Genomic DNA, 18742 nt, shown 5'->3' on the forward strand with positions numbered 1-18742 from the left:
ATGGGCATTGGACAGTGAAAACAAGCCAGTTTCTCACTCACACTGCAAAGTTAGTCTACTGGATTTATGATAATTATTCCATTCTATGTCACTGATTGCAAAAATCTGTGCTTTGTAGGGCCCTAATTTAAACGTCAGGCAAAGTCTGTGCAATTTTTTTGTGCATAAATTATAGCTACCATGTGGTATGTACGACTATTGAGCTGATTAACAATGTGCAATGTGCCCAATTAGCAAATAATGGCTAGTTCCAAAAATTAGCTTTAGTTAGACTTTGAGACTTTGCCAATCATTCAAATTAGGGCCCATAGTCTCAACAACATGACACGTGAGAAATGTTGAAAATCCAAGAGCCTCCTGGAAAAAATCTGAGACTTGTCAAGTAGCCTTATTTGGTAATTTGGTAAACTTGGTGTATGGCTGTATTTCGGTGAAAAACCACACCACACAGGTTTTTGGAAGATTGATGCAGAGGTTGAACATTAAAATACCAAATAGCATTGAGCAATTTTGCATGGTCACTCTAGGATGATCGTGCTACTGATTGACTGCAGCCTACATATGCAGAGTCATTTGTATTGTGCATCTAGAGTTGAAATAGAAGTGAAATAGGTCTACCACTTTGGATAGAGGAGATTATGGTATGAGTAGATCAGACAATATACAGTAGATCACAGATAGATACAGTATCTATAACAACAGTATGACTGCAAAATAGATAGATCTCATAGTTTTTATTTAATGTTTTCATGTAAATATTGTTTGCTGGGATGTCTTGGGTTTTCTAAGGAGTCATTGCGCGGCATCCCCTCTTCTACCCGTACCTGAAGAAGCACCTGAGTGCCTCAGTGGTGGAGGAGTACTTCCAGCACCTCATCCAGCAGGACCACCCCCACAGGCCAGCAGTCACCAGGTGAGACCCTGCCCTGCAGACATGAGGAGACGGAGGAGAGGCCTGGAGTTGTATGCACACTGCAAAAACTGCTTATCTAACCAAGTGTTATGAATCTTATATCAAGGTCAAAAAATCTAATTGGTTTTGTCTTTAGTATAAGAGACTTACATAGCACTTTCTCATTTAATCATTTGACTTAAAATAAGACAAACTATTCTTAAATTAAGACATCTCATCCTGAAAACCAGCAAATATATCTGCCAGTGCGTTAAAGGAGAATTCCGGTGTGATATTGACCTAAAGTGTATTGAAACATGATACCGAGTGTGAACGTATGTCTCATAGCCCATCTCGGCTTGTCCCCTGCACTCCAAAATCTGGCGCTAGTTAGCCGATGCTACCAACAGCTTTTTCAATAGTGGTGCTTCGGCATTGGGCTAGCCATGCAAATAAATCACTGTTTTACACCCATTTACGAGGCTCAATGTATCTCCACACTTCATTGGTAGACTTCCGAGGGCCCTGACATTTAAAACGAGACATTGAGAACTTTTGAAAAAATTCAGTGGAAATGCATGGATTCCAGTTTCTTCCAGTAGCAGCAACTGGAATCGATGCATTTCCACTGAATTATTTTTGGAATCTGATCCCTTATCATACCTGTTCATTCTTACTCGTCGCTCGACTTATCGTGACTAAATTCAAGATGGCTGCAAACGCTAAACTTCGTGAAGATACTGTCTGTATAAATCGTCTTGTAAGTGAACTACCAGTGCTTTTTCAAAGTTCTCAATGTCTCGTTTTAAATGTCAGGGCCCTCGGAAGTCTACCAATGAAGTGTGGAGATACATTGAGCCTCGTAAATGGGTGTAAAACAGTGATTTATTTGCATGGCTAGCCCGATGCCGAAGCACTACTATTGAAAAAGCTGTTGGTAGCATCGGCTAACTAGCGCCAGATTTTGGAGTGCAGGGGACAAGCCGAGATGGCTATGAGACATACGTTCACACTCGGTATCATGTTTCAATACACTTTAGGTCAATATCACACCGGAATTCTCCTTTAAGCAAATCTGTCCTAAAAACAAGCAAATTTGTCTGCCAGCGCGTTAAGAAACTTTGACTTGATAAGATAAGCCAAAGTCTTCTTAAATTAAGTCAAAATTATATTTCACTTTCGAGAGAGTGCTAGGCAAGTATCTCATACTAAAAAACAATACTAACTAGACTTTTTGATCTCAATATAAGATTAATAACACTTGGTTAGATTTATTTTTTTTTGCAGAGGTGTCACACCTGTTAATTAGTGAGGTGTGTGTGTGCGTGCGTGTGTGTGTGTTTGTTTGTGTTCTCAGGTTTGAGTTGCCTGGCATCAATGGCCTTAACTTTCTTCTACAAAATTCGCTTGGTGGGGGAGGGGTAGCATCACTGCGCAGTGACCCTCAGGTATGGCAAATATACACATAGCAAAAACACACAAATGCAAACTTGACAAAATATGCCATTAATTCAGTTGTTTGCACAGTGGTGCTCTTAAAACCATCCATGGAGTTTCCTGTGTCCTACTACATGCTACATCCACTTGACATGTCCTGTCATTAATCATCATAACAGCTAATGTAGTGTAATTGTACCATCAGGAATTGTAACTACTGTCAGGATTTTAGCTTTTATTGATAATATTGTCACCAGTTACTAAGTTTTCTCTGAACAGTTCAACAGAATGATTTTGAGTAAACATTCCATTTCAATGGTAACCCTTTGTCGGAGAACTACCTTCTCAAACAGTTTGTCAGTGTTTGCATTTGTTGATGGAAAACTCAAGATAATTGAAAAACAGAGTAGCCGCACACTGTAATCTCTTTATATATATATATATCAAGTATTAAGTATTTAAAGTAAATTTCCATGAGAGTGATATTCAGTTAAATTTATATTGCACCCATCATGTACACTTGCACTTGGTGCTTGTCAAGTACAGTGTTTCCCACAGAATTGGATTCAATTCACCCTTCGCTAAGCCACACCCGAAAACCGCCACAGGCCAATCGTGGCTTAGCAACCCGTCACTAGGCACGGGAGGTCTGACAAGCTTTTCGAGTTTTGCCATGTTATCCTGTGGAGACTGAATGCCTGTGGGTCATGATGAACTTAATTAGATGTGTGGTGCCCTAACCCACATAAAGACACAGTAAAATAACATGTTACACTATAGAAACAAAATATAATTGGGAATACATATTGTTCTAACTCAGGGGTCTCAAACACCCGGCCCGCGGGCCAAATTCGGCCCGCGTCCTGCCCAATTCCGGCCCGCGACGTATGACAAAATAATAATGTAATCCGGCCCTTGAGGCTATTAATTGCGACAAACAACGATACTGATTAAAATAGACGATAGATCCAGGTACGGTGACAAATCTCATTTGTAGGCCTACTCTGCTCCACTATGTGCAAGACATCCAGAGCTTGATTCAAACCCAAAATCGCTGCGCAAAGTTTTCAGGAAATACTTATATTACACCCGAGAAACACAAAGACGTGCATTTGTAATGACGCGGAAGCGATGCAGGCCATAGTGTTGCAGAAATTAAGCAGAAATAGGCCTACACCAAATGTTGAAAAACGTTCACGTGTGATGAAGTCTTAGGTAAGCTATGTTATTCACCTATTCTAATTCTGAAGGAGAATATCCTTTTGGAGATTATGATCGATCGTCTATGACAGTGATAGTCACGGTGCGTCTGTGAATGGAGGTGCGTGTATTCAACGGTGTCCACTAAGCATACCATGCTTGTTTCGACCCTCTGCCCAACATAGCTTGGAGGTTGCAGTGGTAATCGTGATGATAGTGTCCGTAATGGATGTGGTACAGACAGCAGGGCTAGTAGAAATAGGGCTCTAAAGAACTACAAAGTCACCCGCAATATGATGCGAACTTCTGGGTACTGCAGATTACCCGCGATAGGAACTGTTTGACCAGAATACTTTATTGTAGGCCTATATTGTAGTAATTACTAAACCACAACATCTTAGGTGTTTTCCTGTTAATTTGTTATGTGGGTAATATGAAAAAGGGAAAGTAAACCTGCTTAAATATGTTCATCCAGTATTTACTGAAAGGTGCATCATTTGAGGTGCTTGCCATCCAGTGACAAATTAGATGGGTAAATTTACCCCCTTCATAAACTTTTGTTTTACTAAAGATTTTTACATTTACAGTAGGACTTTATCTCTGACCACTTTCAAGCCATGGCCTTTTGAAATTTTGATATAAAAATCCAATGGTGTTGCTTTCTTAACCCTGATGCCTAGTTTGCCAGGTTTAAAAAAGTTATGAGAGGAAATATTTTTATTTGGTGTGAAACACACACACATACCTGTTTTTATGTTTTTCATTTATTTTATAATTTGTATTAATATTTATTTTATCATTATTTTATTTATAAGCTAAGGTTGCTAGCACAGGTGTCTAAAACTAGATAAAAACACTTGCACTTTCTGTTTGCAGTTTTGTGTGGTATTTGAAAAAAAGAACATTGCATTTTCAGAAATAGCCGGCCCTCCAATCAGATGACGTTGGCAGAATTGGCCCCCAGCTCATTTGAGTTTGAGACCCCTGTTCTAACTGTAAAAAATGGCATATTGCATGATATTTCCATAACCGCGAGATACACGCTTCACGATAACGGCAAGAAGTTGTTAACAGACGTTCACCAAGATGTATAGCCCATCAGCAATCTATTAAAAATAACACCTATTTGAAGTACCATTCATGATATGTCAAATATTGAAGTTGTGGGAAGTACATAGCTTAAATGGTATGTTTCTTTCGTCCCCCATGCCTGTTCCATTCATTCTGGCCAGGAGAGTCAAATGAAACAAAACGCACATTCAACTTCTGCTTAAATAACTCATGAACGGTTTTGTTCAGAGATGAAATTCCAACTGTATTTGACAGAGGACAGATGTACTGTAGGTTGCTAGTGACAAAATATTAGCTTTCAGTGTGGTACGATGTCTTTGTAAATTACATTTCATTGAAAAGTTCCGGTTCTCCCCCTATGCTTGTCAGGCATAGCAACAGTAACTAAGGAGGGCGGGACTTAGCGAAGGGTGAATTTGTGGCAGTAGCTGACTTGGACAACGGGGGGGGGTTGGGGGGGTATTAAGATCGTCTTGGTAGTATATAGATCATCACAGTCCCGCCCCTCCTCCGAAAGAGCTTAGTTTCCGGAAGTAAATTTCCCATTCATTTCTCCCATTGACGTTTTGGAAAAATCCATATCTAAAGAGTTTTAGAGCATGTCTTAGGCTAATCAGCTACGGCGTAACTCATAAGCATACAACCTATCCTTTCGAGTGAAAAAACGAAGAGAAAGTCCAAAAAAAGTCAAAGGTACAAGACTGTGTACATATTTTCTGTGTGCTTCGTATCTGACTGCCATCCTGATGCATGGACCGGTGCATGGTCTGCTCTTGGACCGCCATATTCAGTTTATTAACTTGCTGTGAATTATTACACAAAATGTTCATTAAATGTACGAAGAAGTATTTCTAGGTTAATTGATGATATGACTCGTACAGTATGAAGGTTACAGTAGCCTAGCTAATGTTAACTAGCATTACCAACCTCCCTGCAAAACTCACCACACAACTTCGTAGGTTTGATAGGTCTTGTCCCTCATGCTGGCCCTTACAAAACCCACAAGCTGACCCTCGACACACAACAGTCAATAATGTGACCCAATTTAAAGTGGTTTTCACCCCTTTGGACACTCTTGATTTCATCCTTGAAACAGTGAAATATTCACGGGGGCATGGACGGTTTGCTAACCATTTTACTGCAGTGTAGCATCCAGCTTGTGCTATCAGCTAGCTAGCTAGTTCAAAGGTTTAAGTACTTAATGGGGATACAGGGCTTTTTATGCCTCGACTAACTTGATGTTTCCTATAAACAACAATTCATGTTCATAGAAACAACAAGGTCACTAAAACATAATATATTTCATACCTGTGTTGCAGCATGTAGGCTAATGTTAGCAGCATTATAATGACATTCTAATGTCTGAAAGGCTAATGATTAGCCTATCGGCTACCTGAAAAGTTAAGTGTTCAAACTAGCATTTACAGTGTTCTATTTGATGGTGTATTTGGCCCTGACTAAGTTCGTGTGATATATAAACCACAATCCTTGTTGATACAAGTACCAATGTTAGTCTAGAAAGTTTTTATTCACATTAAGATTTTCGCCATAGGCAGTAAAAGACTCTGCCATCTTTGTCAATAATTTTCGCTGATAAAGTTTCAAACTATGATCTTAACGGCCTTTCCACCAATCAGAGGCATCACTGTGGGATTGTTCAGGATTGTGGGTAATGAAGTACTTATCCAAGACATCGCGAAAAAAAGACATTTATCTCAAAACGAGGTTAGTGCCCCGTGAACTTTTGGCGTCTATATGAGCATACACACTGCAAAAACTGCTTATCTAACAAAATCTAACCAAGTGTTATTAATCTTATATCAAGATAAAAAAAACGAGTTGGTATTGTTTTTAGTATAAAGACACTTAACTAGCACTTTCTCATCAAATCATTTGACTTAAAATAAGTCAAACGTTTCTTAAATTAAGACATCTCATCCTGAAAACAAGCAAATTTGTCTGCCAGTGCGTTAAGCAAATTTGTCCTAAAAACAAGCAAATTTGTCTGCCAGTGCGTTGAGCAAATTTGTCTTGATAAGACTCCTTAAAATAAGTCAAAGTCTTCTTAAATTAAGTCAAAATGATCTTTCGAGAGAGCGCTAGGTAAGTCTTTTCATACTAAAAGCAATACCAAATAGATTTTTTGATCTTAATATAAGATTATCAACACTTGGTTAGATTTCATTTTTTGCAGTGCACAATCGCTTAGTACAGCTGTAGCTGGTTTTGAGTCTACCATGTGCAGTTAAGTTTTTATGGCTTATACCCGAATTGTCAATGGAGAAATTGCATTGAATTCTTACTTCCGGAAACTCCTGTGGGCGGGACTGTGATGCTCTATAGGTCTAATTGAGTGCCTGTCACTTTTTAAGACATTTGAGGGAACCCTTGCAATTGTAACACAGTTGAAAGGCTGCTGATGTGTGGATGCAATTCATAACGTTTTCTACATAGTTAACCTGTTGAGGAGTGAATTCTTTAAGACAATGCCGTTCCCCAGAGAGTGAATTATTTTCCTGGCTCCTTCTAGAATTCTACGCGAACGTTCTTTAGTTTCAGTGTTCTTAAAATTATTTAATGGCAGAAAAGTCCCTGAGGGTAATTGTTGCGTCATGTTATAGAACCTTTTTCGAAAACGTTCTAATCAAATATTTGTGATCGTACTCCCAGGGGCCCAGCTGCATCTGATCACATATTTGTGACCGTACTCCTCAACAGGTTAAAATAAAGGTTCACGCACTTTTGAATTTTGAAACACACTTTTCCATTTACATCGGGATTTTGCAAACATTCAGTGTCAGAGTCAATAAAATGAGCCCTTCAACGAAATTGACAAGCAGCTGTAAGCATGCTAAATTCGACATCCAAACAGTATTCTAATGTTAGCTTTGAGATACTGCTTGATTTCATAACTTAACTTAGTTTAGTCTCTTCAATGTAGCCTACTATGTTGTGATAAGACCTTAGCAGAGTTCACTTCAATGCAGCAGTTTTGAACAAATTTGCGCAGCATGGTCACAATGCTAAGCGGATTTAATAGCAGTTTAGCCAAACGTCTTCTATGCAATGCTTCTATGTGGCAACAACAATCCTTCAACAATCGTGAATATTTTTCTTAAATGCACATGCAGAGGAGTGGCAGCGGGCTACGAGAGAGAGCGGGGCGGGGCAAGGAAAGGCTGCGTGCGTAAAAAGCGCAGCTCAATGGCAATGCAAGGATTTGACCTTATATTTAATTTAAATTAAATTGAATTAAATTAAACATAGAATATTAATCTGTGGCGGCCGATTTTTATTTCGTGGCGCCCCGCCACAGATTAGTCAATGTATGGGAAACACTGAAGTATAGAAATTAACAGATATTATGCACGTTGTACCTACAATACATTCAAATAAAGTGAAGCAGGGGAATAGTACCAGTAGTAGAAATATAAAAATCTCTTCATATTTCCTCAGGGCAAAGGTTATGGCCAGATGCTGCTGGACTACAAACTGAAGGGACTGCCTGATCTGAAGTCACTGGTGGACTAAAACAGTGCCTCTTATGTTTAACATTTGAACATTGGTAACACTTTAATGAACTGAATATTTTTATATCCATTAAAACATTTGAATGCTATGTCGGAAAAATAACTGTATAGAGATTTCATTTTATATCATAAAATGAATTAAGATTAAAATATCTAAATATCTAAAATATTAATATCTTCATTTTTGACTCCTAAATATCTTTATTTCTGACTCAACAAACTACTGTTGACCGTTAAATGGTAAGTTTAATCCAGGACTCCTACTGTGTGACCAGGATCTAAGTCAATGGTGTTCGTCACCAAAATAAGGGTATTATATGTGTTAAACAAGGTGATCGAATATTACTGCAGCTATATAACATAGTTTCAGATCCAGTGATCTAAGCCCTTGAGATGATTGGACTGGGCTAAAGTATGCAGATGAAGAGGATATCGTGTTGGTGAGTGGGGCCCCTTGATCGCCTTTGAAACGGAACGTCCAAATCCAGGACTGGTTTAGGGGTGTATCACGCCTGTCATTGTTTCCTCATTTGGTCATTTTCAAATACAGTCAAGGAAGCATCACACTCCACCATATACTTAAGGTTCTATAGTATTTGGGGACCAAGGCAGGCTCCCGACATGGTTTCTGGTGGAGAAGCCAAACATGGAAGATAGGCTGAACAAATGGCTACAAAGGATCTAAGAAGTAACACTTCTTATTCTGACGATCTAAAACGCATCATCTCACAGTTAGGGATCAGTTTGTCTCCATAGGTAATTTCAGGTCCCCCAGTTCACCCCTCATATGGTGTTCCCCAGGGTTCTGTCCGAAGTCCCCTGCTCTTTGTCATTTACATCCTCCCCCTTGGTCATATTTTGTCAGTATGGTTCCACTTGAGAAACTTCCACTGCTATGCTGATGACACACAAAACTCTATATTCACACTAAGCCCTCCCACACTCCCTCCCTCCAATCTGGTCACCTGTCTCAATGCCATAAGCAACTGGATGACACAACTTTCTCAAATTAAACCATGACAAGATGGAAGCCATACTCATTGCCACACCATCTGTACTGAAAAAGCTGGAACAATCAGTTATCCATCCCTGGTTACTTCACCACCACTACCTCTGAAGTCAAGAACCTTGGTGTCATAATTGACTCTACCCTTTCCTTTGACTCGCATCAAATACATCACTAAAACGGCCTTCTTCCACCTCAAACATTTCTAAACTCTGCCCGTCCCTTAACCCCACCACTGCTGAGACTCTCATTCATGCTTTCATAACCTCCAGACTTGACTACTGTAATGCCCTGCTCTTTGGCGTCTCAGCAAAGAGATCATCCTCCTTGTCTTCAAAGCACAACAATCTTGCACCCTCTTATCTTTCAAGCCTCCTGACCCCTTACCAACCAACCAGCACATTACGCTCCACTGATGCCTACCTCCTATCCACCCCCACTGCACATCTCCGTTCCATGTGTGACAGGGCCCAAACTCTGGAACTCCCTCCCACTTGCACTACATCAAAGCACTTCCCTGTCCACCTTCAAATCCATGTTAAACTCACCTTTTCACTCCTGCTTTTCATTCCTACTCATAACCATGCCTCCTCCATCCCACTTGCACCTCTATTACTGTTTTATTTATTTTTTGCCAAAATGGTCAACTTTATCACCCTTTTGTAAGGACAACATGGGGTGTAAACCGAATTTGTTTGTTTACGTCAATTTTTGTCACCCTGTAGACAACTTAAAGCCCCTTAGAACATGTCAGGAAGTTGAAAGAAATTAAAAAAGTAACTAGGAGCTTGAATTGTCAGGTGTGTTAAGTGCTACAAGACTAAAATTTGAAAACGATACAGATACTGAGGGAGAATATTAGGACCACGGCCTTTGACCCCATGACCTTGAGTACCTAATAGCTGATGTTCATTCTCACTACAGGACAGTATTAAAACTTGGATTTGACATGAGGATTTATGTAAGTAACATCCGCTGAGGTGTCCTGATATGCAGAAATAATGGAGGAGACGGAGACAAAGACCTCCCGGTGTGGAATTCTCTCCCAAGTTAATTCATTTCGTATATTGGGACACCTTATAGGTTGTTATTCTGTTTATCCCCCATGTTGAAAATGAAAATGATGTCGGGTAGTTTGCTTTGTTACAGTTGATTCCACTGTTGATTCCTGCTTGTCAGTTCAATCATTGTTTACATTGATATGGCATGGTGATTACATTTTTTACCAGATCTACTTCATAGGTGCCCCAATGTACAGAATTTATAGCCCCCTGCCAGCCAATCAAAAATAGTATTTCTTGTCTCTTGGGCATACATTTTCAATAATATGCCTTGTTAGTATACCATGATTATTGTGTGGGTATTTTGTATTTCCAAATTACTAATTACTTGTATTTGTTTTGTACTTGTAACGTACTTGTAATACATTTTTCACATCAGTATTTTGTATTTTATTTTGTTACATTTCATGAGCCAGTATTTGTAATTTGTAACAAAATAGTTTTTGATGTATTTGTGCCCACCTCTGCTTGTACTGTCCCTGTATATGTTTTTATGTTGCTTTTATGTCTATGTTCTCTATACTGTCTCTGTCTGATGTTTTTATGCTACTCTTATGTCTATATCCTTTTGTCTTATTGTACAGTGTCCTTGGGTGACTTGAAAGGCGCTTTAAATAAATTGTATTATTATTATTATTATTATTATTATTATTATTGTAGTATTTACACTTAAATGTAAGTTCTGTCCAAATTGGGTTCCATCTATTTTAAAATGTGTGGACATTGAATACCATAATTGATTTAATCTGATAAATTAAAATTGTTGCTTTTCTTGATTCAAGTTAGTCATGTGCATTTCAGTGTGCAATATAATGCAATGAAATACATTTTGCCTTGGCTCTCTCAGCCTCATTGATATTGTGACTAAGGCAGTCTTCTATGGCAGTCCATGTAACGGCTTCAGGTGATCTAAAAAAGCAGCCGGCCGTTTCAAAAACAGACCACATTTATTTTATACTTAAAGTCCCTGTACTCGCTACCATAAACGATGCTCAAATCTACACTTCAGACCAAACCAATGTGCTTCCTTTTAATCAATGCACTTTTAAAGCTAGCTCATTGCTTTGTTTTTTTGTTTGCTCACATTTTCCTTGGCACTTACTACAGTGCTGTGATTGACCATATGTACTCACCTTTTCTATGGATTTCTGTGCCATGGTGCTGTCTTCTACTCTGGCAGAGTGGAACTGCAGGGCGTGTGGAGGAACAAACATTTAAATGATTAGTTTAAATACAGGAAACATTTTCAATTTACAATGTCCTGGGATACTAGCAAATGTGAACTGAAACGAATGCTATGAATTGAAGTCATGTGAATTTAATTGAGAAAAGATAACTTTCTTCTAACACATCACTACTTTACCTACATGGTTTCTGTCAAACTTTCATCTCGCTGTTTGTAAATGGTATCTATGAGGGTCCAAATTAGTGTAGAGTACACAAATAAATAACGAAATATAGGCCAGGAAATCAGATCAAATCTACCTTAGCCTAAAACTGCTGTGCCTGTTTTAGTCAGCAGATGGCACTATAGTCACACTGTAAAGGAGGTGGGGGGTGTGTCAGTGTGTGTAGGGTTCATAGTTGTCACTTGTCACCCCTCTCTCAACAGATCCCAGCTCATGTTAAGGGAATGTGGACATCCGTGTGTTTGACTGTACCTCTCTAAATCATTATGCCTCTGCTCACAACTGCCAAAGCCAAGGATCCTTAAAGTAAAACAGGATGACATCTACACACACAAACGCACACATTTTACATCTCTGTGTCCACAATTCAGTATAAATATTACATAAGGACACAAATTTGACAGCTGCAATAATTTCTCAGACATGATTCAGTCATGTGACCCTGTTGACTATAACAAAAAAGCAGCACAACAGATACACAGAGACACACAACTAGCTTGGACAAATCCAAACTCATTCACAAAGTGAATAGAGTCTGGTGACCCTCCATTGGGAAACGTTTCCAAAAACTCAGAGGTGGGCGGGGCCAGGCACACAACACCTTCTTCTTCAAATGTTGTGACTTCCAATAATGGATGAAATTGAACAGTGCGTAGTTGTTTTGCTTTTACTTTTGTTGACACACACACACACACACACATCCTTATTCATTCCAGCGCTTTGTCACATTTCCATTCATACACACACAAACATCCACATCATATTATCAACATTCATGTTCACAGTAGTTTGGTCTGTCAAGATAGTATGCATTGCTATGGTCTCCTGGTCTTACACATATACACAGATATGTGTGTATAAACATACACACAAACACCAACATAGAAGGGCACACAAACAAACACACACACATCAACACACACATTATCCAACCTTGCAAGTCATTTCTAACATGGTCCTCTGGTGGTGTGGTGAGCAACCCTCGCCGAACCTACTTGCGTATGCTGTCGCACTTCAGGAAGTGGCCCAGAAGGCCGACCTCAACATGAAGATTGTTGTGGTGATTGGAAATGACCGTATGTATCAAGTCAGTAAAATTCCGTCTTATTGCCCAATATCACACATCTGCATTACTACTGCACAACTATTGCACCTGACTTCTAGGCTCCGTGTGGTTTGGCTTTTATAGGTCACAAAAGCGGACTAGTTTGCATTCATTATACTCATGGGCAGGGCCAATTGTAATATATGTTTTCTTTCTCTTTTATAGACACTTGACTTTTACTGCTGAGATACCATCAGATCACCTCTCCCTACCCTCTCTATACCACAAGAGTGTCGACAAGGGCCCAAAATATTTTAAAGGACATTTCACACCGTGACCATGGACTGTTTAAACCAGTGAGGTCAAGCAGACGTCTCTGTTCCCACATGGCTAAAACAGACAGAGGAGTTTCTTTCCTTGGCTGAAAATAAAGCCAAGTTGTTAGTTAGTCCAAGATGTTAAGCACCTGTGACACTACACCTTCTTCATTATTGTTTGATCAGGCCACAGAGACGTCACTCATCACTAAACGATGCACAGCTGGAATTCAGGTGATTCTAATGATCATTCAATAAAGAATGAGGGTGTTGTGCCTTTATAAGCCTCCAATATGCCTACTTGAAATCACTCTTCTGTTGTTATTGTTTTGTGATTTAACATGGCAGTACTGGCAAAGGTTGTTGTGTGGTTGCTCATCATTGCTAGTGTCAGTAATGGTGAGTGTTTTAAGTATCTGTTGGCAGTTGTATTTTAAATCCTGGCATAAATAATAATTTCTTCTGTTTTTCTTTTGGGAAGTGTTCTGTTTTCCAAAGAGGGATGTCCAGAGAAGTGATGTGGTGGATTTTTTAACACGAAATCCCAACAACCAGACCCAAACTGGAGATGATGGTGAGTATCTCAATAATCCTTTGTTTAAGAACGGAGGATGGGTTATGTTGAATTTAAATGTATAAACTTGAATGGTATCCCAAGGTGGTGCAAGTGAAGATGATTCTCCCGCCCCAACACCAAGTCTTCAAAATCAGACAACAGCTGCCGAAACTGGAAATGCTGGTAAGGACATTGGATTGTTTTATGGCTTCATAATTGTATAATATTGTGGTTATGTATCTAACCATATCACACACACTCACTAAACAAACTTATTTGACACTTGCAAAGATGAGCTAAGTGAAGATGATGTGGTAACTGCAACCCTGAGTCCCCAAAACCAGACATCTGCTGCAGGTGGAGTAACTGGTAAGGGAATCGGTGCGTTTTTGATTTTGGTAACGTTGAAGGCCCCTGTACGCTACAAAGAAATGTGCTTTTGTCACGCCTCAGAAAATGGTGCCCTTATTAACCCCCCTAAACAAATCTGAATGAATAAAAAAAACATTGGGAAGTATATTAAATTGGGTTTCAAAATCATAAAAAATGGCCCATATACTCTGCTCTCAAATGTTAGAAGGTCCATTGACTGCTGAAGCCGCACTCCTTAAAGCAAGTCTCTGCTACATGGTTCCAATCGTTCTCTGAACCAGCTGATTCTAATTGGCACAACTTCAGCCAGGTGAGCTGATTAGTGAAACCGCCTACATGTATTTGGTGCTAATCTCCTGCTTGTTATCTCCAAATTTGTTTAATTCTGGCATCCAGGGGAAATGTCTGGATATGAGCGATTTCTTTTCTATTATGTGAAGCCACTCTGGTTCCTTTAAATTATGCTACCACATACCTCAGGTAACTGTGAGGCTCTAAAACAAAGACAATTGACTGTTTTTCTGAATTTTATTGTGCTAAGGCCATCTGAAGGGAATTGATTTCATTGGTGCCATGCATGCAAGCTAAAGCTACTGTAGTTATCTGTTCCTTGTTCAATGGAGACACTGCTAAGGTCCCCCTGATCAGAAAATGTTGAACTCATTCATATGCTGGTGGTCTACTCTAATTTAAATCTACAAGTTGTAAGTTTGGTGTACAGGGTCTTCCATTTTAAATGTCCTCACCCACCCTAATTCTGTGTAGAGTCACAGGAAGGACCAAGTGAAGATGCTGATGTTGCCACCACGACACAGAATGCCCAAAACCAGACTACTTCAGACCACACTGTAGGAACTGGTAAGCCAATTCAGGTCTTGTTTACAGCTGCAGTTAGTGGGATTACATTTTGTTTTATGACTCAGTTTGGTCCCAAATCAGGATCATCCATGTTCATTTTTTTTTTCCTCTTCATGGTTTTCTCATGTGATACGAAGATGGTGCCAGTGAGGATGCTGTGTTAACCACTGTGCTGAATCTCCAAAATGGAACTACCTCTGTCCAAGATGGAACTGTTGCTGGTATTTAATCATTGCTATCTTGTGTCCTTTTTTTTGATTAGTCATTAGTATATTTTCTAATTATTGATTAGAAATTAGTATCTGCTTCAGTCTTCAAATTTGAGGAATATCTAGGCCTACCTTCCATCATGACTATCCAGTGGCTGCCAGAAATGTGCACAGCTTCTGTGACCATGAGTGTGTGTGTGCCCAACTACATGCTGTACAAGGAATCCCCTTGGTTTAAACATTTTAGAGCAGCAGTACAGAAAGGACCCAGGCTAGTCTACAGTGTTCCATATTTTAGTCAGAAGCCATGGCATATTGTAAGGGGTGTTGCTATACAATGTAAGTACAAGGCTGCTTTTTTTCCCTTTTTATCCCTCTAGTCTCCCATGGTGATGCATAACCCACTCCTGAAGTGACTACTCTGATGCTCCTACTTAATGGAACTCCTGGATGAATGAACTGTTGGGTCACTTTCTGTAGTTTGGCCTTCCATCTTGAATGCAGTAAATGCCAGATTGTCTTATCCAATAGTGTTTCCTTAGTTGTGACTTTCTCTTGACGTTGGTGTAGACTAGAAGCGTCTTTACTAATTCTCCTGTAGTATTTACACTTAAATGTAAGTTCTGTCCAAATTGGGTTCCATCTATTTTAAATTGTGTGGACACTGAACTTTAATTGTTGCTTTTCTTGGTTCAAATTAATGTGCGTTTTTGCCCTGGCTCTCGGCCTCATTGATATTGTGACTAAGGCAGTCCTCTATGACAGGCCATCTAACGGCTTCAGGTGATCTAAAAGAGCAGCCGGCAGTTTCAAAAACAGACCACATTTCTTCTATACTTAAAGTCCCTGTACTCGCTACCATAAACGATGCTCAAATCTACATTTCAGACCAAACCAATGTACTTCCTTTAATGAATGCACTTTTAAAGCTCGCTCATTGTGTGCTTTGTTTGCTCACATTTTCATTTGCACAGAATTGCTTCTCTGTATGAAATGCCCTATAAAATAAGGAGACTTGCCTTGGCACTTACTATACAGTGCTGTGATTTGATTATGTACTCACCTTTTCTATGGATTTCTGTGCCATGGTGCGGTATTTTACTCTGGCAGAGAGTGGAACTGCAGGGTGTGTGGAGGAACTAACATTTAAATTAGTTTAAATACAGGAAACATTTTCATATTACAATGCCCTGGGATACTAGCAAATATAAACTGAAACAAATGCGGTCAATTGAAGTCATAGATAATGTTCTAACACATCACTACTTTACATGGATGGCTTCTGTCAAACTTTCATCTCACTGCTTGTAAATGTTATCTGTGAGGGTCCAAATTAGTGTACAGTACATGCACAAATAATGAAATCTAGACCAGGAAATCAGATCAAATCTGTCTTGGCCTAAAACTGCTGTGCCTGTTTTAGTCAGCAGATGGCACTATAGTCACACTGTAAAGGAGGTGGGGGGGTGTGTCAGTGTGTGTGTGTAGGGTTCATAGATGTCAGCTCTCTATCCCAGCTCATGTTGAGGGAATGTGGACATCCGTGTGTTTGACTACCTCTCTAAATCATTGTTTCTGCTCATAACTGCCAAAGCCAAGGATCCTTAAAGTAAAAGAGGATGACATCTACACACACATACATATTTTACATCTCTGTGTCCACAATTCAGAATAAATATATTACATAAGGACACAAATTTGACAGCTGCAATAATTGCTCAGACATGATTCAGTCATGTGGCCCTGTTGACTATAACAAAAAAGCCTTGGAGTGACTGACAGGGGGAGGGGCTTTGGGTGATTGACAGGGGGATGGAGTCCAAAGGAGTAATTCACAGGATGAGGGAAATGAGGAAACTGCACAACTTTATGATTATAATTCTGTAGGCTGTATTATTAGAAAATCTATAACTTTTCAATTCTACAATTGTTGTTCACATCAACCAATCATATTATCAACATTCATGTTCATATAGTAGTTTGGTTTGTCAAGATAGTATGCACGATATGGTCCCTTGATCTTACACATATACACAGATATGTGTGTATAAACATACACACAAACACCAACATAGAGGAGCACACAAACAAACAAACACACACACACACATCAACACACACATTATCCAACCTTGCAAGTCATTTCTAATGTGGTCCTCTGTTGGTGTGGTGAGCAACCCTCGCCGAACCTTCTTACGTATGCTGTCGCACTTCAGAAAGTGGCCCAGAAGGCCGACCTCAACATGAAAATTGTTGTGGTGACTGGAAATGACCGTATGTATCAAGTCAGTAGAATTCCGTCTTGTTGCCCAATAGCACACATCTGCATTACTTCTAACTATTGCACCTGACTTCTAGGCTCCGTGTGGGTTTGCTTTTATATGTCACAAAAGCGGAGTAGTTTGCATTCATTATACTCATGGGCAGGGCCAATTGTAATATATGCTTTCTCTTTTATAGACACTTGACTTTAACTGCTGAAGGTACCATCAGAGCACCTCTCCCTACCCTCTCTATACACAAGAGTATGGACAAGAGCCCAAAATATTTTAAAGGACATTTCACACTCTGACCATGGACTGTTTAAACTAGTGAGGTCAAGCAGACGTCTCTGTTCCCACGTGGCTAAAAGCAGACTGAGGAGTTTATATCCTCAATGAATTCAATTCATTCATTTTTTGTGTAAAGTGTAACTTAAAGGATAATTCCGGTATTTAGCACTTTGAGTCCCTTTTCTGGTTTGTTTTGGATAAACTAGAGTGGTGGACACCGAAATTTTGACGATTGGTCCTGTCTCGACTTTTCTGACTTGTCGCCTTTGACTACTTCAGAGTGGCTGCCTAAGGGCATGCACAAACATGTCCTTAAAACAACCCTTAACGTTCGTTTTTAAAACTGTGCAACTCAACAAGTGGTTAGTGGTGTTGGTTGATGTTCCAAAACAAGTAGCGTAGCGAAATACAGTTTCTGTCGTGTTTTATTTGCCATTTTGTAAAATCCCATTGATTTCTGTTGGAAGACTCATTGCACGTTGATATTACTGCGCCACTGGAAAGGGAAACGGGTGCTGTTTACATTTGGTTGTAGTCTTTCCGCGAGACCTTCTTTTACTGTCTATGCTTCAGGCTCAAATATTAAGCGAGGGTTTATACGCAGTTGTGAGGTATCTGAAAATATAGTTCCACAATAGCAAATAACACGGCTGGAAATCATACATTGCGCCGATATATTTGTTTTTAATAATCAACGAACATCACTAACCACTCGGTGAGTTGCACAGTTTTGATAATGAACGGGTTTTTGAAATGAAATGGGTTGTTTTAAGGAAATGTTTGTGCATGCCTATAGGCAGCCACTCTGAAGCAGAAAAGGCGATTCAAAACTAGTCGAGACAGGACCAATCGTCAAAATTTTGGTGTCCACCACTCTAGTTTATCCAAAACAAACCAGAAAAGGGACTCAAAGTGCTAAATACCAGAATTACCCTTTAATTTCAACACTGTGTGTAGCCATGGATGACACATTATATGGTCATATTACACAATGTGTTTTAGCCTAGGTTGGCACATAATGTGTAAGTTTTGCACATGTTTGTACTATGCTTATTTACACATGAACTAACTATGTTAAACCAGTAGTGTGAGGGTACTTTTTAGCCTCATAAAGGTACAGAATGGCATGTTGCTCCAGCTGTACCTCATTAAGTACAAATCCAGGGGGTACAGAGATGTAGAAATACATAGGGTACTGCTGGGGCCACAAAGCAAAAGTAGGCTACC

At 39.5% G+C, this 18742-nt stretch overlaps 1 protein-coding gene and 1 long non-coding RNA gene across 3 annotated transcripts in view; one reads left to right on the forward strand and one right to left on the reverse strand.

Annotated features, from left to right (window-relative positions):
• The window catches only part of lratb.1 (lecithin retinol acyltransferase b, tandem duplicate 1), a 31679-nt gene extending 23368 nt beyond the window's left edge, over window positions 1-8311 (forward strand). For both annotated transcript variants that reach the window (XM_042069678.1, XM_042069677.1), the window contains 3 exons: window positions 790-913; window positions 2250-2340; window positions 8057-8311. In XM_042069678.1, coding sequence (XP_041925612.1) covers window positions 790-913; window positions 2250-2340; window positions 8057-8131 — 290 coding nt within the window. In that variant the 3' untranslated portion in view covers window positions 8132-8311. The remainder of the gene's footprint in view (window positions 1-789; window positions 914-2249; window positions 2341-8056) is intronic.
• On the reverse strand, window positions 806-13031 carry LOC121689673. The gene is made up of 4 exons (XR_006024846.1): window positions 12540-13031; window positions 11859-11929; window positions 11331-11384; window positions 806-926 (listed from the first exon to the last, which is right to left on the reverse strand). It is a non-coding gene; the product is annotated as an uncharacterized LOC121689673 (long non-coding RNA).
• Window positions 13032-18742: the final 5711 nt, after the last annotated feature.

The sequence above is a fragment of the Alosa sapidissima genome, chromosome 18 (assembly GCF_018492685.1).
Source record: "Alosa sapidissima isolate fAloSap1 chromosome 18, fAloSap1.pri, whole genome shotgun sequence".
NCBI lineage: Eukaryota > Metazoa > Chordata > Actinopteri > Clupeiformes > Clupeidae > Alosa > Alosa sapidissima.